At 53.2% G+C, this 15,347-nt stretch overlaps 7 protein-coding genes across 7 annotated transcripts; 4 read left to right on the plus strand and 3 right to left on the minus strand.

Moving 5' to 3' along the window:
• The first annotated feature begins 1,640 nt into the window (after window positions 1-1,640).
• On the plus strand, window positions 1,641-2,957 carry CC84DRAFT_465809 (class I glutamine amidotransferase-like protein). The gene has a single exon (XM_018186387.1). The coding sequence runs from the start codon at window positions 2,037-2,039 to the stop codon at window positions 2,886-2,888; it is 852 nt and encodes a 283-aa protein (XP_018040473.1). The 5' UTR covers window positions 1,641-2,036; the 3' UTR covers window positions 2,889-2,957.
• A 124-nt stretch (window positions 2,958-3,081) lies between these two features.
• On the plus strand, window positions 3,082-4,733 carry CC84DRAFT_1112080 (putative gibberellin 20-oxidase). Its single transcript, XM_018175309.1, has 3 exons — window positions 3,082-3,374; window positions 3,420-3,466; window positions 3,529-4,733. Exons 1-3 carry the CDS (start codon window positions 3,106-3,108, stop codon window positions 4,248-4,250), a joined length of 1,038 nt encoding a protein of 345 aa, XP_018040474.1. The 5' UTR covers window positions 3,082-3,105; the 3' UTR covers window positions 4,251-4,733.
• A 174-nt stretch (window positions 4,734-4,907) lies between these two features.
• CC84DRAFT_1161114 (siderochrome-iron uptake transporter) lies at window positions 4,908-7,104 on the plus strand. The gene is made up of 5 exons (XM_018177655.1): window positions 4,908-5,172; window positions 5,228-5,338; window positions 5,387-5,462; window positions 5,512-6,591; window positions 6,640-7,104. The coding sequence occupies exons 1-5, from the start codon at window positions 4,975-4,977 to the stop codon at window positions 6,945-6,947; spliced, it is 1,773 nt and encodes a 590-aa protein (XP_018040475.1). The 5' UTR covers window positions 4,908-4,974; the 3' UTR covers window positions 6,948-7,104.
• Window positions 7,105-8,306: 1,202 nt separating this feature from the next.
• Window positions 8,307-10,087, minus strand: CC84DRAFT_1236227 (uncharacterized protein; the record flags this gene model as incomplete). The annotated part of the gene is made up of 2 exons (XM_018183876.1): window positions 8,307-9,499; window positions 9,553-10,087. 2 exons carry the CDS (start codon window positions 10,085-10,087, stop codon window positions 8,451-8,453), a joined length of 1,584 nt encoding a protein of 527 aa, XP_018040476.1. The 3' UTR covers window positions 8,307-8,450.
• Window positions 10,088-10,221: 134 nt separating this feature from the next.
• Window positions 10,222-11,861, minus strand: CC84DRAFT_1138345 (PEBP-like protein). The gene is made up of 2 exons (XM_018176189.1): window positions 11,212-11,861; window positions 10,222-11,159 (listed from the first exon to the last, which is right to left on the minus strand). Exons 1-2 carry the CDS (start codon window positions 11,837-11,839, stop codon window positions 10,414-10,416), a joined length of 1,374 nt encoding a protein of 457 aa, XP_018040477.1. The 5' UTR covers window positions 11,840-11,861; the 3' UTR covers window positions 10,222-10,413.
• Window positions 11,862-11,961: 100 nt separating this feature from the next.
• On the plus strand, window positions 11,962-13,801 carry CC84DRAFT_1112087 (ribosomal protein L4). The gene is made up of 2 exons (XM_018175310.1): window positions 11,962-12,066; window positions 12,113-13,801. The coding sequence occupies exons 1-2, from the start codon at window positions 11,983-11,985 to the stop codon at window positions 13,649-13,651; spliced, it is 1,623 nt and encodes a 540-aa protein (XP_018040478.1). The 5' UTR covers window positions 11,962-11,982; the 3' UTR covers window positions 13,652-13,801.
• Window positions 13,712-15,231, minus strand: CC84DRAFT_1138349 (Mov34-domain-containing protein). The gene is made up of 2 exons (XM_018176190.1): window positions 15,163-15,231; window positions 13,712-15,082 (listed from the first exon to the last, which is right to left on the minus strand). The coding sequence occupies exons 1-2, from the start codon at window positions 15,185-15,187 to the stop codon at window positions 14,049-14,051; spliced, it is 1,059 nt and encodes a 352-aa protein (XP_018040479.1). The 5' UTR covers window positions 15,188-15,231; the 3' UTR covers window positions 13,712-14,048.
• Between the last annotated feature and the right edge of the window lie 116 nt (window positions 15,232-15,347).

Genomic DNA, 15,347 nt, shown 5'->3' on the forward strand with positions numbered 1-15,347 from the left:
CGTATCAGAGCAAAAGTCTTTTGGGTTCGCTCTCGGCCATGGGAGCATCCGGCCGTTAGGGCTAGCATAGGCGTGAAACGAAGTAAGTGGCGGCGCGCTTGTAAACATGAGCTCAGGGTGATCGGCTCGGGGCTTTGAGAGGCAAGTATGCCGCAGCACCCAACCTTTACTACTGTATAGAGTTAGCATGCAATCATTTCCACTCTGAACTGTCGAAGTCTCATGATCTGATAAATCGAAAACGTCTAATATTGAGGACTGAAACTATTACAAGTGTCATACCTAAGCTGCACTTGAGTGTCGATGCGTCCACTCAATTGCAAGGACTCCATTGTTCCCGATCCGAAGTTTGAAATTGTTCTAGTACCCATATTGCACGCTTCGCTATGCTAATCGCAGATTGCCATTAGATGTGGGTCTTTAGTCCCGTACGCAGCGCGGCGAGGTTCTCGTAACGACCTCGCAGAAGAACGCAGGGAAGGTGCTTGTTGATTGCTGACCGTTACCGGTAGCCCTTAATGGCGTCGATTGGACCGCACACACGCACACACGCACACACACCAAGCTCGAACTTCCCGCCGTTTTGACCCCTTCAACAACTACCTGCCGTTTGTTCATATCGATCTCGATCTCGATCTCTCCTACATTCGTCACGCCAATTGCATCTTCGAATCGAACGTGATCGCGCACCCGCGCTGAATCTCTTGTGTTCTTCGCTTCGTTTCCATCACCTGGAAGTATGATGTATACTGTCGGCAAAGCGACCCGACAAGTTGATATACAAATTGACCGTTTAGCATGCTTAATCCATACATTAAAGTCACATTTCGAGAACATGCATATCAAGATGGTTGACACACAGTGGCTGACAATAAATATGTATTCTTAGCTGTTGAGATTCGGGTAGATTATCAAGTTATAATTGTGTGATTGTATTGTATAGTGAGATACCGCAGGAGTAGGTGTGCACTGGGGCTCCATTCTCTTGCGTCAGCCCCTGATATAGGAAGATGCATTTGTTGTGAGGCATGTTCTGCTTGGAGGAGAATACGATCAGAGGTGCAGCCGGCCAATATCAACATAAGCAATTCATGCTTCGTCCGTGCAAATATGGGACCTAAAAACTCTCAAGTCGTGCGTTCATGTGTCGTTTCGCCTCTCCCAGGTAGTGTGAACTGAGATGTTTCTCGTTGATGGCGCCGGCAAAGAAGTGCGACATGGGACGCATCTTCAGAGATGATGCGTGGTTCGCTATTAGATACGTAGCACCGGCCTTTGCCCTCAAGCTAGTGTGGCAACTAAAAGCTTTGGTATACTTATAATCCACAGACATTGTGATATTTTTAGGCTACTTGGACTCCTGATGACGGTGCCATGCCTATCAAACAGTTTCGTATCTGCGCACCATACTTCGATGGCTTGGTTCTTGCCTCGTGCTCTGCTGTCCTCTTCTGCAAGAGGGTTTTGAATTCAAGCTCAAGCTCCACATTGTGGTTAACGTTATCAAGGCAGATTGCAATAATAGCCTAGAGGTTGCCAGCGATAGGCTGCCATGTGAATCCTATTAGTCAATTTCCTTAACATCAATAACAGCGTTCATGGACAGTGCATTATTCTGAGTTATATCTGTCAATAAAACAGTCTGCTTCGCTGTCATTGAGCCATCAGGCTTCTGCTCAAAGAGTCGCTTCTCACCAACCGCGACATGTTCAGTAGACCTAGTCACAACTCGTGCTAAAATCTTTCCATAAGTTTGAAATTGCTTTTTACTGTTTCGTAAAAAACAAATTTGTTGTAGTGACTGTGAATCGATGTCATCTGTCGTACTGGATCGGCTCATGCCGTTGATAGCCGGTTGTCAATCACCAACTGTTGCTAGGCGTCTAAAGCAGCCAATCACATGTCGACACTTACACTCCCGGAAACGCTATCTCCTAATTCGGGCATTCTCTCCAGGTCACGCTTCGTGAACAACTCTTGTTAAAGAAGTACCACCAAGGCTACCTCAACATTTCTTCAGGATACAACTCACCATCATGTCGAAGCTACGTATAGCGATGTTCAACACCGACACGCCAGTGTCCACTGTTCGGCCAAAATGGAACACATACGGCAAAATGTTTGAGGACCTCCTCCTTGCGGCTGGCTCACGATTCACTCCAGACCTGGTAATAGAAACAGAAGAATACGATATCCAAGGATTCCAATACCCGTCTTCTTTGGCAGACATCGACGTTATTCTTATCACAGGTTCTGCAGCTGCATCGTATGATGCAGATGAGTGGATCCGGCGCCTCAACGATTACGTACTGGATGTATACAATAATCACCACCACGTCAAGATGTTTGGTAGCTGCTTTGGACACCAGTTGATATGCCAAAGCCTTTTGCGAGAGTACGGCGTGCATGTACAGAAAGATCCAAATGGCTACGAGCTGGGTGTAAAAGAGATTCGTCTCAACGGGAAATTCCGTAAGACGCTAGGAAATGGAAGTGTCTTTTCGAGAAAAATGCCGGATTCCCTGCGTGTGCAGATGATACATGGAGATCATGTCGTTTTGCCTGCCGCTGAGTCGCTTCCAGACTCATGGATTGTGTTTGGAGCCACGCAACACTGTGCTGTACAAGGAATGTACGTTCCTGGGCGCGTCCTCACTTTGCAAGGCCACTTCGAGTTCAACCGATTCGTGAACACAGAGCTCATCCACGTGTTTGGAGAGAAAGGGAATTGGCCTCAACAAATGATTCAAGACGGTCTTGAGGATGTTGATGCGGATGACGATGCTGAATTTATTAGCGAGATCGTTCTGCAGTTCATGCTCGAGCAAAGAGGGGAGAGTGCAGCACATCGGAAAGTTGGCGGACTACTTACCCCACCATTTGCGTAAGGATGAGCACAATTTCCACACTTTCGCACAATCACTCGAATAAAAACGCGCCTGGTCAAGGGCAGAGTGGTGATTGCAGCACCCCCGCATCAGCAGCACACGACTTCCTTCCCAAACAGGATGGACTAGCCGGACTGCGCAACATCTTTCTTTGTTATATGCAATCATACCCACCAATGCAAAACTCATCTTCCACAAACTCATTACTCGCTGCGAAATGTCGACTGTTTTCTCCTCACTTCCTGTTGTAGACATCCACAATCTCAAAGCTTCGACTTTGGACACTGCCGACCACCAGGCCTTAAGCCGCAAGCTGTACGACGCGCTTTCAACAACCGGGTTTGCCTACATCAAGAACGCACCGTTGAGCTTCGGCCAAGATGAAATTTTTGAGCTTTCGCGCGACTTCTTCGCATTACCCTTGAGCCAAAAGATGAAGCTCGCAAAGAAGTCATTCCGTCAAAGTCACACCAACACTTACAGGGGGTATGTGGAATCCAATCTAGACGATCAGGTCATTTATCCTCCCAGATATTTCCCAACTCAACCGCACCTGACACCAGACAATCTAAAGGAGGGTAAAGTCACCCCGTAATACGACTCCAGCAAAGACACTTACTTGTGCGTACCGATGATGCAGGTTTCGAAATTGGGAACCCTGCAGCAGATCACAACAAGGCGACTCCTGCAAAAGCCCAGAAAATCAATCTTTCAGAATCAAATGTCTGGCCTGATGCTCAGCTCTTTGCGAAACAAGAGCGACTTGAACAGATATACAACGAGCTCCAAAGGCTCGCTGCAAATTTACTCTCTTTACTTGCGGCCCCGCTTGGAAAAGACCCGAATTTCTTTTCATCATGGATAGACGACTCACTGAGTACCTTGCGCTTGCTACATTACCCTCCAGTTGCACAAACAGTCAGCCCCGGAACTAAACACGCAGAGCAAGCGGTACGATTGAGCTGTACTCCGCACACGGACAGCGGCATCCTCACCCTGTTGCATCAAGATGCTACTGGAGGACTAGAGGTTCTCAATGCAGCTGGAGAATGGATCCCAGCGCCCTACATCCCTGGCTCAATTGTGGTGAATATAGGAGATTTGATGGCTCGTGTCTCAGGATCCCGGTTCAAGGCGACCATGCATCGTGTGCGAGCTCCACTACCAAATCCGGACGCAGCAGATGCTCGTTTTGGCCGTTTCAGTATTCCGTTTTTCTTTGAGCCAGGAGAGGTTTGTTCAGTGTCCATAGAAGGTGAAGAAGACTCGATAGTTTACGGCGATTATCTCCGGAGAAAGATGGCGACTTTCGTCGAATTTCAGGAGGATAGCGGGTATGACACAGGCACGACCGAGGAGTAGTACGCGATATCGGAGTACAGGGTCTCCCGTGCCATTACTTGACGGAGGAAGGAGCAGTTCGTTTCTTTTGACTCTTGGGATCATCTGGGCATGGGTCCGTGCTTAAGGTCGTGTTCAAGCTTCGATGACACCAACATCATCATGCAGTAATTTAGTCATCTTCTAGAAAGGCTGAGAATCCATCTCTTCTCCCATCGGCATTGCGGCGCATTCCTGAGCCCCATTGAGCAGGTATAACCACGTACCGGTCCCATGGATGTACTCGCAAAGGGTTGCTGGGCAAAGATGCAACCGTCCGTGGCCAAGGCCAAGTCGGCCTATCCGAACCAGACATGAGCGCTACACCTCCAGTGGCGCCATGAGCTCTTTCGTTAATTCGACAGCCGAGCCAATCTGATGGAACGGTTATCAGATTAGGACCCTAGCATTGCTCGTAACTCGGTCGGATCGTACGAAATCAAATTTTCTCCAGGCTGAGTACTCTTAGTGCCATTCCAAGCGCGACGGATATCGGTTTGCACTTTTGCGGTCCTGTACTAGTAGCACTACTGAAACAGAAGACCAATGAAGGTTCTTCCGCGGGGTCCGAAGTCGAAGAAATCCTGCACCTGGGAGGGCTTGGCAGATCTTATCTTATCAATCACATAAAGTATGCTTGCCCACCAATCCTGCGTCTCGTCCACTTCGCCCTGGTACGTGGAGAATCGATCTGTAGCCCCGGAAAATGTCTGATTATAGCCCTACTCGCAAAGGCGACGGGCCCCAAATACCGGAAGATTATGAGCAACGCGGATCCCAGCCTCTCATTGGCACCCAATCACCCGGTGTTGCGCGCATTGAGGCGCTGAGCAAGCATATCACGACTGGCAACCGAATCGCTATCTTCATTGGAGTTTTCTTCATTGCTTACGCGTATGGTCTGGTAAAGTTGATCCTGTAGCCCGGGGGTGCGGTACGCATACTTACCCGCGGCCTAGGACGGCACACTACGCTATGCGTATCAACCTACAGCAACTTCTGGATTCGGAAACCACTCGCTGCTCTCTACAATCAACGTTGTTAGGGCTGTTGTCGCTGCTGCCGCTCAGGTCAGAAATGTTCCTATCGAATCGTCCACCAAGAGCTCACACGTATAGCCTACCGCAGCGAAGATTGCAGATGTGTTCGGTCGTGTGGAGCTGATCGTCTTCTCTGTTTTCTTCTATGTTCTGGGTAAGACTGGCGTATCCACGATTTTCTGTACCTACTGACAACACCAAAGGAACCATCATCGAAGCATCCTGCACAAATGTTCAGGGATTTGCCGCAGGTGCCTTCCTGTACCAGGTTGGCTATACCTCCCTTCTATTGCTAGTTGAAGTCATTATCGCCGACACTACATCCCTTCGGTCCCGTCTATTCTTCTCTTACATCCCCGCAACCCCCTTCATCATAAACACCTGGGTCGCGGGCGATGTCGGTGGCGCAACCCTCGCCGCTACGACATGGAGATGGGGCATCGGCATGTGGTGCATAATCTTCCCCGTTGCCTCCCTCCCACTCATCCTCTCGCTGCTCTGGCTCGGCCGCAAAGCAAAAAAGTCCGGCGCTTTGGACGACTACAAGACACCTTACCAGATCTACGGTCCCAGGAAGATCGCCATAGCCCTCTTCTGGCAGCTCGACGTCATCGGCATCCTCCTCCTCATCACGGTCTTCGGGCTGATATTGGTCCCCTTCACCCTCGCGGGCGGCGAGAGCACGACCTGGGGACAAGCCCACATCATTGCGCCCCTCGTCATCGGCATCCTGTGCATCCCCGTGTGGATTATGTGGGAGAGGCGTGCACCGCACCCCATGCTGCCTTTCCACTTATTCAAAGACCGCGCTGTCTGGGGTGCCCTGGGTATTGCTTTGTTCCTAAACTTCGCCTGGACGTGCCAGGGCGACTACCTCTACTCCGTGCTCCTTGTCGGCTTCAATGAGACACCAAAGTCGGCGCTGCGCATCACATCTCTCTACAGCTTCGCTTCAGTCATCACGGGTACGCTGCTGGGTCTCGTGGTATACAAGGTGCGCCAGTTGAAGCCGTTCATCCTGTTTGGCACATGCCTTTTCATGGTCGCATTCGGGCTGCTCATCCACTACCGCGGAGGCGTGTCGGGCTCTGCTCACAACGGCCTGATCGGCGCGCAAGTACTCCTCGGCATTGCTGGAGGCTTCTTCCCGTACCCAGCGCAAGCCAGCATCCAAGCGGCTACGAAGCACGAGCACGTTGCTGTCATCACCGGTATCTACCTTGCGTGCTACAACATCGGATCTGCTCTCGGAAACACCGTCTCAGGCGCCATCTGGACCCAAGGTACGTACCGGCGGTTCCACACTCTTCAAGCATGCTAATACATCACAGTCGTACCAAGCGAACTCAGTTCCCGTATCGCGAACCAAACTGAGGCGGTGATGTGGTATGCCAGCCCACTAGACCTCCTCGCCACGCACCCACCCGGCGATCCCGACCGCGATGCCGCAATCGACGTGTACCAGCACGTGCAGCGATTACTCTGCGTCACCGGGATCTGCCTCTCCGCCATCTTGATCTTCTTCGCCTGCGTGATCCGGAACCCGAGATTGACTGACGAGCAAAGCTTGTCGAACGCGGAGGAGGACATCAAGCATGAGGCTCCGAGGGGAAGCAAGTGGGCGTTCTGGAAGCGTTAAGGAGTGGCAGGGCGTCATCAAAATGCTCCCTTTGTGGCAGCGCATGTATTACTAGTAGCGGGTCAACGATATGCAATTTCTTTTCATCGACAAGGCTACTTGCCGCAGGTGTCGAATGCCACAAAGTCAACGACCCAATCTGCAGATATTTCCGAATATTCGGTTTGCCTTGACATCTCCCTCATTATAGCCACCAAGTGCTTTTTCTATTAACACCGTGAGTCCTACTCCAAATCAAAAACAAGATACTGAAGGATTCATAATCCAACTCCATGCCGTACCAGACACCTATTTTGTGTGATCCCGACGCCGTTATACGCCCTAACCAGGAAAAGAGGAACTTCACTCACTCAGGCCTCGATCTGAAGCTGCGCTTTGCTTTGGTATTCAACTCCCTTCATCGCTAATGCGAAACCCGGCGTCTGCTCTATCATCTTGCATTAGATCGATTGTGCTGTATCCATCCACTGGCTTTCCCAAATATGCGCCCAAGTAACTACGAGGCTTCCAAAACGAAACTTCTTATCTTGGGATCCGAAAGGATCCTTGCAGACTATCCAACACATCCTGAGCGAAAGCGACATCCGACGCTCGGCGGAGCACATGTTGGAATTTCCGGACCGCTGCACCCACCAGGTTCATGTCGCCCAATACCATTGCTGCCTGGAACAGAATTGTTGCGTGATAGGTCGGTGGGGGAACGAGGTTGAATGAGTGAACGGGTGACGTCGGCTGGCAACGGTCCACGGTCCACGGTGGTCAGTCGTGATACTGAGTAGAGAAAGGTTGAGTGAGTGATGGACCGGACGAGTGACGTCGCCAACGGGGGTGCAAACGGCCACTCGCTACCCGCATCTTGCTTTTGAAGGTGAATAGTTATTTAAGAATTTGAAAAGTTTCTCGAGAAACTCCGGTGGCGAGTCTAGCATAGGTAGATGCTTTTACTGAAAATTATCAAGTCTCTCTTCTAGAGGGGCCTTCTAAGCCAGGTACTGTCGAGGTGCTGTCTCTTTCTTTTTTTTTTCTCGCGCGTGAGTAACACATTCGAACCGTGACCCTTCCGTGCAATCTGTTTTTGGCGCAGTTCACACTTTTTCTACAACTTTTACTGCAAGCAGGTGATTGGCTCTGACATATTAGATTTATTCACCTATTCACTCATCATGAGAACTGAAGATGATATTAAGCGGAAGCTCGGGTAAGGCACCTAGAGCGTATGTTACTGTGCTAGCCGGATGAGTGCCACCTCCACCCGATACAAGCGGTCGACATCCCACAACAATGGTAGCAAACATGTGAAGCTTTGTCTTGGCATGATCACCCTGCTTTTAGCTACCGACTGCTGAGTCTAGGCAGAGGCCACTAATTTTGCTTCAAAACAACTCTGTGAGATTCGGGGTCTATCATTTTTTCGGAAGAGACGATTCTCGCTCTGGTACTGTGAGAGACCTTTAAAGCAATTCAGAACATCCATCTTCGTACCCTGAATCACTCACATCCCAATTAACCCAGCCATTCGCCGTCCTTTTCAAGAATCTCCCAGCCCACGAGCCTCCAAACCTGCGCCTGGTACCACTCCGGTACGTCTGCATCCGTGACCTTCGGCGCCGGCGGAGCGCGTCCCATGCTGACCGGCTTGGTGAGTATGTCCTTGAAGTCGTCGTCAACCTGGTGGCCGAATGTACATTGGATCAAGGTCCTCTGCAGCCGCTCTTGCGCAAGCGAGCTCAGTTTGATCCTGGTGGATGAAATGTTCTTGAGGCTCACTGTTCGAGCAAGCGCAGTCTTGCTCTTCTTCGCAACCTGCTCGTTTGAGTGCAGAGGGGCGACCCCCATTACCCGTTCCAAAATGATAACTAGAGCTTTGACTTCGAGCCGGATGGCTGCAGCGTCTGTAGCTTGACGGGCAACCTCGTGTGGGTCCGTAGATTTTGATTTTGGCGTAATTCGCTCTTCGATGGTGGCACCGCGCTCACGCTCGAAAGTGCAGTAGTACAGCTGATCACCGACACGCTCAAGCAGGACATACGCGATGCCATCGAACAGTTTGTGGTGGATTCCACTGTCTTTCTCCAGATGACCGATGAAAGTTGCGAGAAGATGCGCTATGCTGCGGGCACCAATAGACTCATGAATATTTTCCTGGGCCGAGCTGCTGCCCTTCTTCCACGCAGCATGTCTCGCAGATAGTCTGATCGCATCGAGTGCCGCGGAAACGAGCTTCACACACTCGAAGATGACAAGGCCCGATCGACGTGATCCTGGGCTATCTTCTTCGAGCCTGTCAAGAGCCACGATGACCAAGGTCCATGCTCTTGCGCACGCGGACATCAAGCATGAAAGCTCAGACTTGCTTTGGCCGATGTGACGTAGGTGAGGCTGGTCAACTGTTCGAACAGCTAGGCGATCGTGGTTCTTTGCAATGATGGGAAAGATCTGCCCTAAGGCGCTCGCAATTCCTACAACACTGCCGCAGATGCTGTCGACATTGGCTCCAGGTCTTCTGAGGAGTTTTTGGGCGGTCCAGTAGTGTTGCGCTACCGTCGTACCATCTGGGTGTGGCTAGTTAGGGACTACCAAGCCGGCAGGAGAGGGCATGACTTACGATTTCCAAGTTTCTCAAGGAGTTGCAGGTCGTCCTCGAGTATCTCATCAGGAGCGGGTGGATTCGCTGCCTGCAACCTGTGATTTCTCGGTCGTTTCGCCGCCGCAGAAGTTGGCCCCTTTTTCTTGGAAGGTGAGGGGGAAAGTTGCTCTCCCTCATTGGAAGGGCGCACTGTTAAATTCCCTAGGCAATGGACACTGCGCTCAAGGCTAGCAATTTTCTTGTTGAGCTCTTTGCATTCATGCTCGGCAGTCTCGCACCTCTGCTGCCAGTACGACACAAGATCGAGGTAGCGATTCTGTTCACTCTCGGTGAACATCTGCCGTCTAAGTTTAAGGTGTGCTCGAAGTTTAAGGACATAGTCTAGATTCGTCAGAATCCATTGAAGAACTGTGACAGCGGACTGGCCTCTCGCTGGAATCCCTGGAGGTGTTGCCTTAACGATGGCGAGGGCGAGAGCAACTGTTTGGGTCGGAGGTACACAACCGGAAGGTGCGAATGGATTCACGCCTGGGGTTGAGGGTCGTGGAGCCATAGTAGAGTTGGTTGCGGTTTCAAACGGAAAAACTATCAACACACAGGCCGAAGTAAGATAAAGCTCATCCGTGGTTCGCGAGAAAAGACAGGGTGGTGGGGAAAAACGAAGCGAAAAATATTGAGGCCGGGTTTGTGGACATAGGAAGGAGCGTGGGGAGCGGTTAGTGGAAGGAGCACTCCGGTCCAACATACCCGCGCAGAGAACGATACTTTGCAGCTCAGCACAAATGCCGAATCATGGTATGATACATTGAAGGTATGTGGTGTTGTACACTTATAGAACACTTCCAGTCGCGCTTACCGTACACGCAGCTTTGCCTTCCACTACCGCATGCGTTCCGTCCTTCTCTTGTACGGAAGCGGTTCTATCTTCTTGCGCTTGAATTCAACGTTGACTTCCTTCTCCAGACCATTTCTCATCATGACACCTTCCATGCTCTCGTCCCACTTGGTCCTGAACAAAGTTACACCAATGGGCTTCAGCTTGTTCCTATCGACGAAACTCCGCAAGATGAAGCCGTCCCTCTTCTCTGCCTTGATCCGTGAGATGTTCAGTGCCTTCGCGTCCTGCTGTTCCAACACAAAGATAGCTAGGCGGTGGTACGGCGCGCCCTTGTGAGCCCACGGCGGGCTCCACTCCAACGCTACTTGCTGCTCTTCCACATTCTCAGTCTTTCGAGACTGCTGCTGGATGCGACTCAACGGGATGGATGTTTGGTCAGGCGCAATAGGAATATTGGAAGCGATGAAGTGGCACCGGTAGGTGAGCTTGTCTTTCTCCGGAAGGGGCACATCGGCATCTACCACTACCACCGTGACCAGCTTCTGGCCTCGCTCAAATGTCTGCACGTTCAAACGCGGCGGGTTCTCGCTGATGGCTGAATCGACGAAATCGCCGATAGGTATGTTCTTTCGACCAAACGCAAGATCGACATCTGCAATGGGATCGAGGGCGGGCAGGAGATCGGGAACGAGATTGAACTGCTCTACACGCTGTTCGAGAACGAGACGCTTCCACTTGCGCCACTTCTGATCGGCCAGGTATCGGTAGATGGGCTTGTTCATATCACCTGCAACCAATCAGCACGAGTTCATCTGTCCGAGAAACACTGTTCAACGTACCTTCTCCATCCTCAAACTTCTTCTTGACCATTGGGTCGTTGATGTCAGCAAGGACAATCAGGTCGTTCAGGTGGTTCTGCATGCTCCGCAGCCTCGTCGCCTTCTTGGCTTCGCCCCCGCTCACAGCCGGGTCCTGAGCCTTCAGATTCTCTATCCTCATGATCTGCGTCTTGATGTCCTTCAGCTTCTCCTCGCGGTCCGCCAGCAAGACCTTTCGGGCCTCCTGGAAGCATTGGTACGGGAGCTGCTCAAAAGGGATCTGCTCAGCCTTCGCTGCCGAGTCGCGAGCGATGATGGCACGGCGACGTCGAGACCCAATTGGCTGGACTCCTTCTCTTCGGATGAGACGACGCTCGTCGCGCTTCAGCTCCACAGCGTTCGGGTCCAATTCACCCCATTGCTTCATGTATTCGGGAGTCTCCTTTGGTGCGGCCGCATCTTTCGCGGAATCTCCCGGGGTGGAGGCGGGCGGAGGCGGAGGTGGTGGAGTCGAGGATGTCTGCAGCTCTTCGCGGGCAGCTGTCGAGGAGGAGAAGAAGCGGCGAGGCGCGCCATTGAACGTGGCATCGCCGCGCACGCACCGAAAACACGCGCTGAACTGCCGTACGGACGGCTTGACAGGCGCCATGGCGACGGATGCGAGTGGTGTTACTGCAATGCTCGATGTTGTCCAGGAGGAAAATCAACGGGTCGCGTGCACGGGCCCACGCTTTTTCTGCTCTGGAAGACCTCCGCGACCAGCTCCGCCATCTCAGCACGACACCCTCCGGCATGGCTTCCCCCAGGATAGCGTCGCCAATGCGCGGCGTCTCGTATCAGCTGAGCAGACTGTCGCTACGGCAGGATGCCGTTCCCGTGTGTTGACCCCGGCTTCTGCGCAGAGTTGGGCTGACAGCTCCAGAAATCGCTCTCCGCCTCCTTTGCGCGCTCAATAACGACGTCGACCGTATCCTCGATAACCACCTCCGCCGATGGATTCGTTCCCGTCAAGCCCTTCGAAGAGCAGACCGTGCTCGCTACCATCCACAAGTTCCCGTCTCTCGAGCCCCTCCGCCTCCAAAGCTATCCCGCAAACTACCTCAATCTTCCCACCCGCAGAGACATTCTCCACCGCGCAGTCGTCTATGAGGGAGACATGACCCGGTTAGGTACCGCACACAAGAAGAACCGGTATGAAGTCCGAGGTTCAGCAAAAAAGATTCGACCGCAGAAAGGATCAGGAAGAGCGCGTCTGGGTGACAAAAATTCGCCTATGCTAAGAGGAGGAGGTCTATCACACGGTCCCAGGCACCGCGACTTCTCCACGGAACTTCCCAAGAAGGTCTACGATCTAGCATGGCGGACAGCCCTCTCATACCGATGGCGTAAGGGCGAACTTATCATTGTGGATAATGCCATAGAGTTGGAAAGCCCATCACAAAGACTCTTGAACCACATCTTCGAGGTGCACGAGCGGGAAAGAGGCAAAGGCAGGAGTCTTTTGGTCACGTCGGAGGACCGTCCGTTTCTCGAAGAGGCGTTGGATAAGATGGACCGTGGAAGGCAAGCACTTACCTGGGACCTCGTCGACGTCAAAGATCTCCTCGAACTTCAGCGCATCATCATCGAGCGCAAAGCCCTCTGGAACATCTTCAAGGAACACCGATCCGACCTGCAGGGCCTCCGGGTCCCAGGAGACCTCCAGCGCGAACCCGAGGACCCCGCCTCCCACGACTTCATGCCAGGCTGGACTCAGTTCCACGCTCTAATGACCGCGCCCCACGCCGAGCGCGAGGCCGTCCGCGCAGAAGCCTACGAGTCCACCGCCTACGAGCGCTGGACTCGCGCCGAAGCGCTCCCCGAGTCCGACCCCGAGAAGCTGCAGCTCACCGTTTCCGCCTTCGAGCTCCTTGCCGAAGCAAAGGACCTCGCCCGCAAACAGCTCCCCGCTATGGAAACCCTCTCGGCCATCCGGAAGGAGAAGAATGCCATCGTCGCCAAGCTCGAGGAGGACGGCGACCCTGAGGGCGCCCTCAGCCAGGCTCAGGTAGACGCCGCGGAGGCAAACCTTGCAATCAAGGAGAGAAAGGTGAACGGGCTCGAGCTCAAGGCTCAGGCCGCAGAGCACCGCCGAGATGCGTACCGCTTCCGGGGCAAGAAGGGCCGGGCAGAGGAGATGGAGAAGCGTGCCGGGAATCTGAGGACGGAGATGGCGCTGGCTGAGGATTCGCTGCTCTACGCGAAGATTCACCTTGCGAAGTCGACGGCTGAGACCCTGTCCGAGCAGGGCGACGTCGTCGAGGCGGAGAAGTACGAGGCGGAGGCTGAGGAGCTGCAGGCGCGGCTGAACGAGATCAGGAGGCAGGCGGAGGAAGAGTCGGTAGACGAGAAGTCCGAGTACACTGAGGAGGATATTAGGACGGCGGAGATTGAAGCGAAGAAGGCGGCGGAGAAGCAGTAAGCATGAGCAACGAAGAGTCTTGAGTGATTGTTTGCCATTTGTATCAGTAGTGTACGGGATATCTGTGCATAGGAAATACGGCATGTAGGATATGGGTCGTGGACTGTAGCTTCTTCACAATGTATCCGCGAATTGACTTGAATTCTGGCTCTGGTTCGTTCCTCGTAATTCTCCAACCAAGAGGAAGCCTTGAGTCCTCGTCTTGATGGTAGCTAACTCATACCCAGGAGCATGCTTGACACATCTCAGCTGCTCGAACTTCCTTATGTAAACGCCATGTCGAATCGCGGCGTAACCCCACGCCTTCTATAGCGCCATAACACCGAGCAATGCCTTCCTGGAGTTTCACTTCGTAGTCGTTAATGCATCCGCACCCCGCGGCCAACAATTCACCCCTCTAGCTCTTCATCTCAACCTCATTCCCCCCTGGTCCCTCTTCCGCGCCCACGCCTACTCCAAACACCTTCTCCTTGACCTTCGCACTCAGCAGCCCCATCTCCTCCTCGCGCGCAATCTTCCCACCGGCGAGTCCCAGATTGCTCAGCTGGCCCTTTGCATCTGGGCCGTGGCCAAACGCACCCTTCCGCTTCACACTGGCCGTCTCCTGCTGGACCTTGCGCGCAAGATCCGAGATCTGCTTGGTGCCGTACTCGCGGTTGGAAATGAGCGGGCTGCTCGACAGCGTGCCAACCCAGTACTTGTTCCAGAGGCTATCCAGCAGCTTCGCATCAAGCGAGCTCTTGTAGTGCGAGACCTCGAGCGGGTAGTAGTGATTTGCATGGGCGCCAAAGTCCTCGATCTTCCCCAGCGGAATCGTCTGAAAGCCGTCTGCGTCGGTGCCGCCACCACCGCTCTTGCCTCCCGCGGACTTCTCCTTCTCCTGGATGTAATTGTCAGGGAATGTGCGGAACGCGCCGATCTCGACCTTCCCCGCGGAGACAGTGCGGTCGGGGTCGATGACCACAGCGACAAACGGGTCCTGGAAGCTCTGCTGCGTCTTCTGCGTATTGACGTCGATGCCCGAGAGCCAGCAGCCGTAGCCCGGGTGGCTGTGGTACCAGCCGACGGCGTTCTCCGGCTGGCCACCGCCCTCGCGGCTGCGGGTCAGGAACTCGACCATGTACTCGTTTGCCTCGTCTTGAGCGTTGACGCGGGTTTCGGTGCCCTCGACGGGCAGGCGGAAAGCGTCTGTCACGACGAAGGTGTGCGCTTCGATCTTGCCGAGCATGAGGCCCATGACTTCGAGGGAGCCGCCGCTGCGGGCATGCATCACCATTTTGAGGAGCGCGACGGCCGAGATGCGGACGGAGGTGAAGTGGTGCGGGTCGTTTCTCCAGGGTTTCGCATCGTTGACGGCTTTCTGCTCGCTTTGGGAGTAGGTGTAGAGTGCGTCTTTAGTGGGGTCGACGAGTTTGATGGAGTTCTCGAGCTCTAGGGTCGTATTAAATGGTGTGGCGGGGTATGGAGACATGCTCTGGGTTTAGAGAGCATTGGGTGGTACTAAAGCTTACCCCATGTTTTGAGAGCGGTCCCCATCTTTGTGGTCGGCGCGAGGACTGCGTGGCGAGAGTGGTGTTAGGTGGGCGTAGAGCGGGAGCTTTGAGATGTTGCGGGGAGCTTCACGTTCACGCCAAGACCAGGCACCAGCGCGGGGCGGGTACCCATTAACAATGTAGACAACTTATCTTCGTTTGAA

Source organism: Paraphaeosphaeria sporulosa, assembly GCF_001642045.1.
Source record: "Paraphaeosphaeria sporulosa strain AP3s5-JAC2a unplaced genomic scaffold CC84scaffold_2, whole genome shotgun sequence".
NCBI classification, from domain to species: Eukaryota; Fungi; Ascomycota; class Dothideomycetes; order Pleosporales; family Didymosphaeriaceae; genus Paraphaeosphaeria; species Paraphaeosphaeria sporulosa.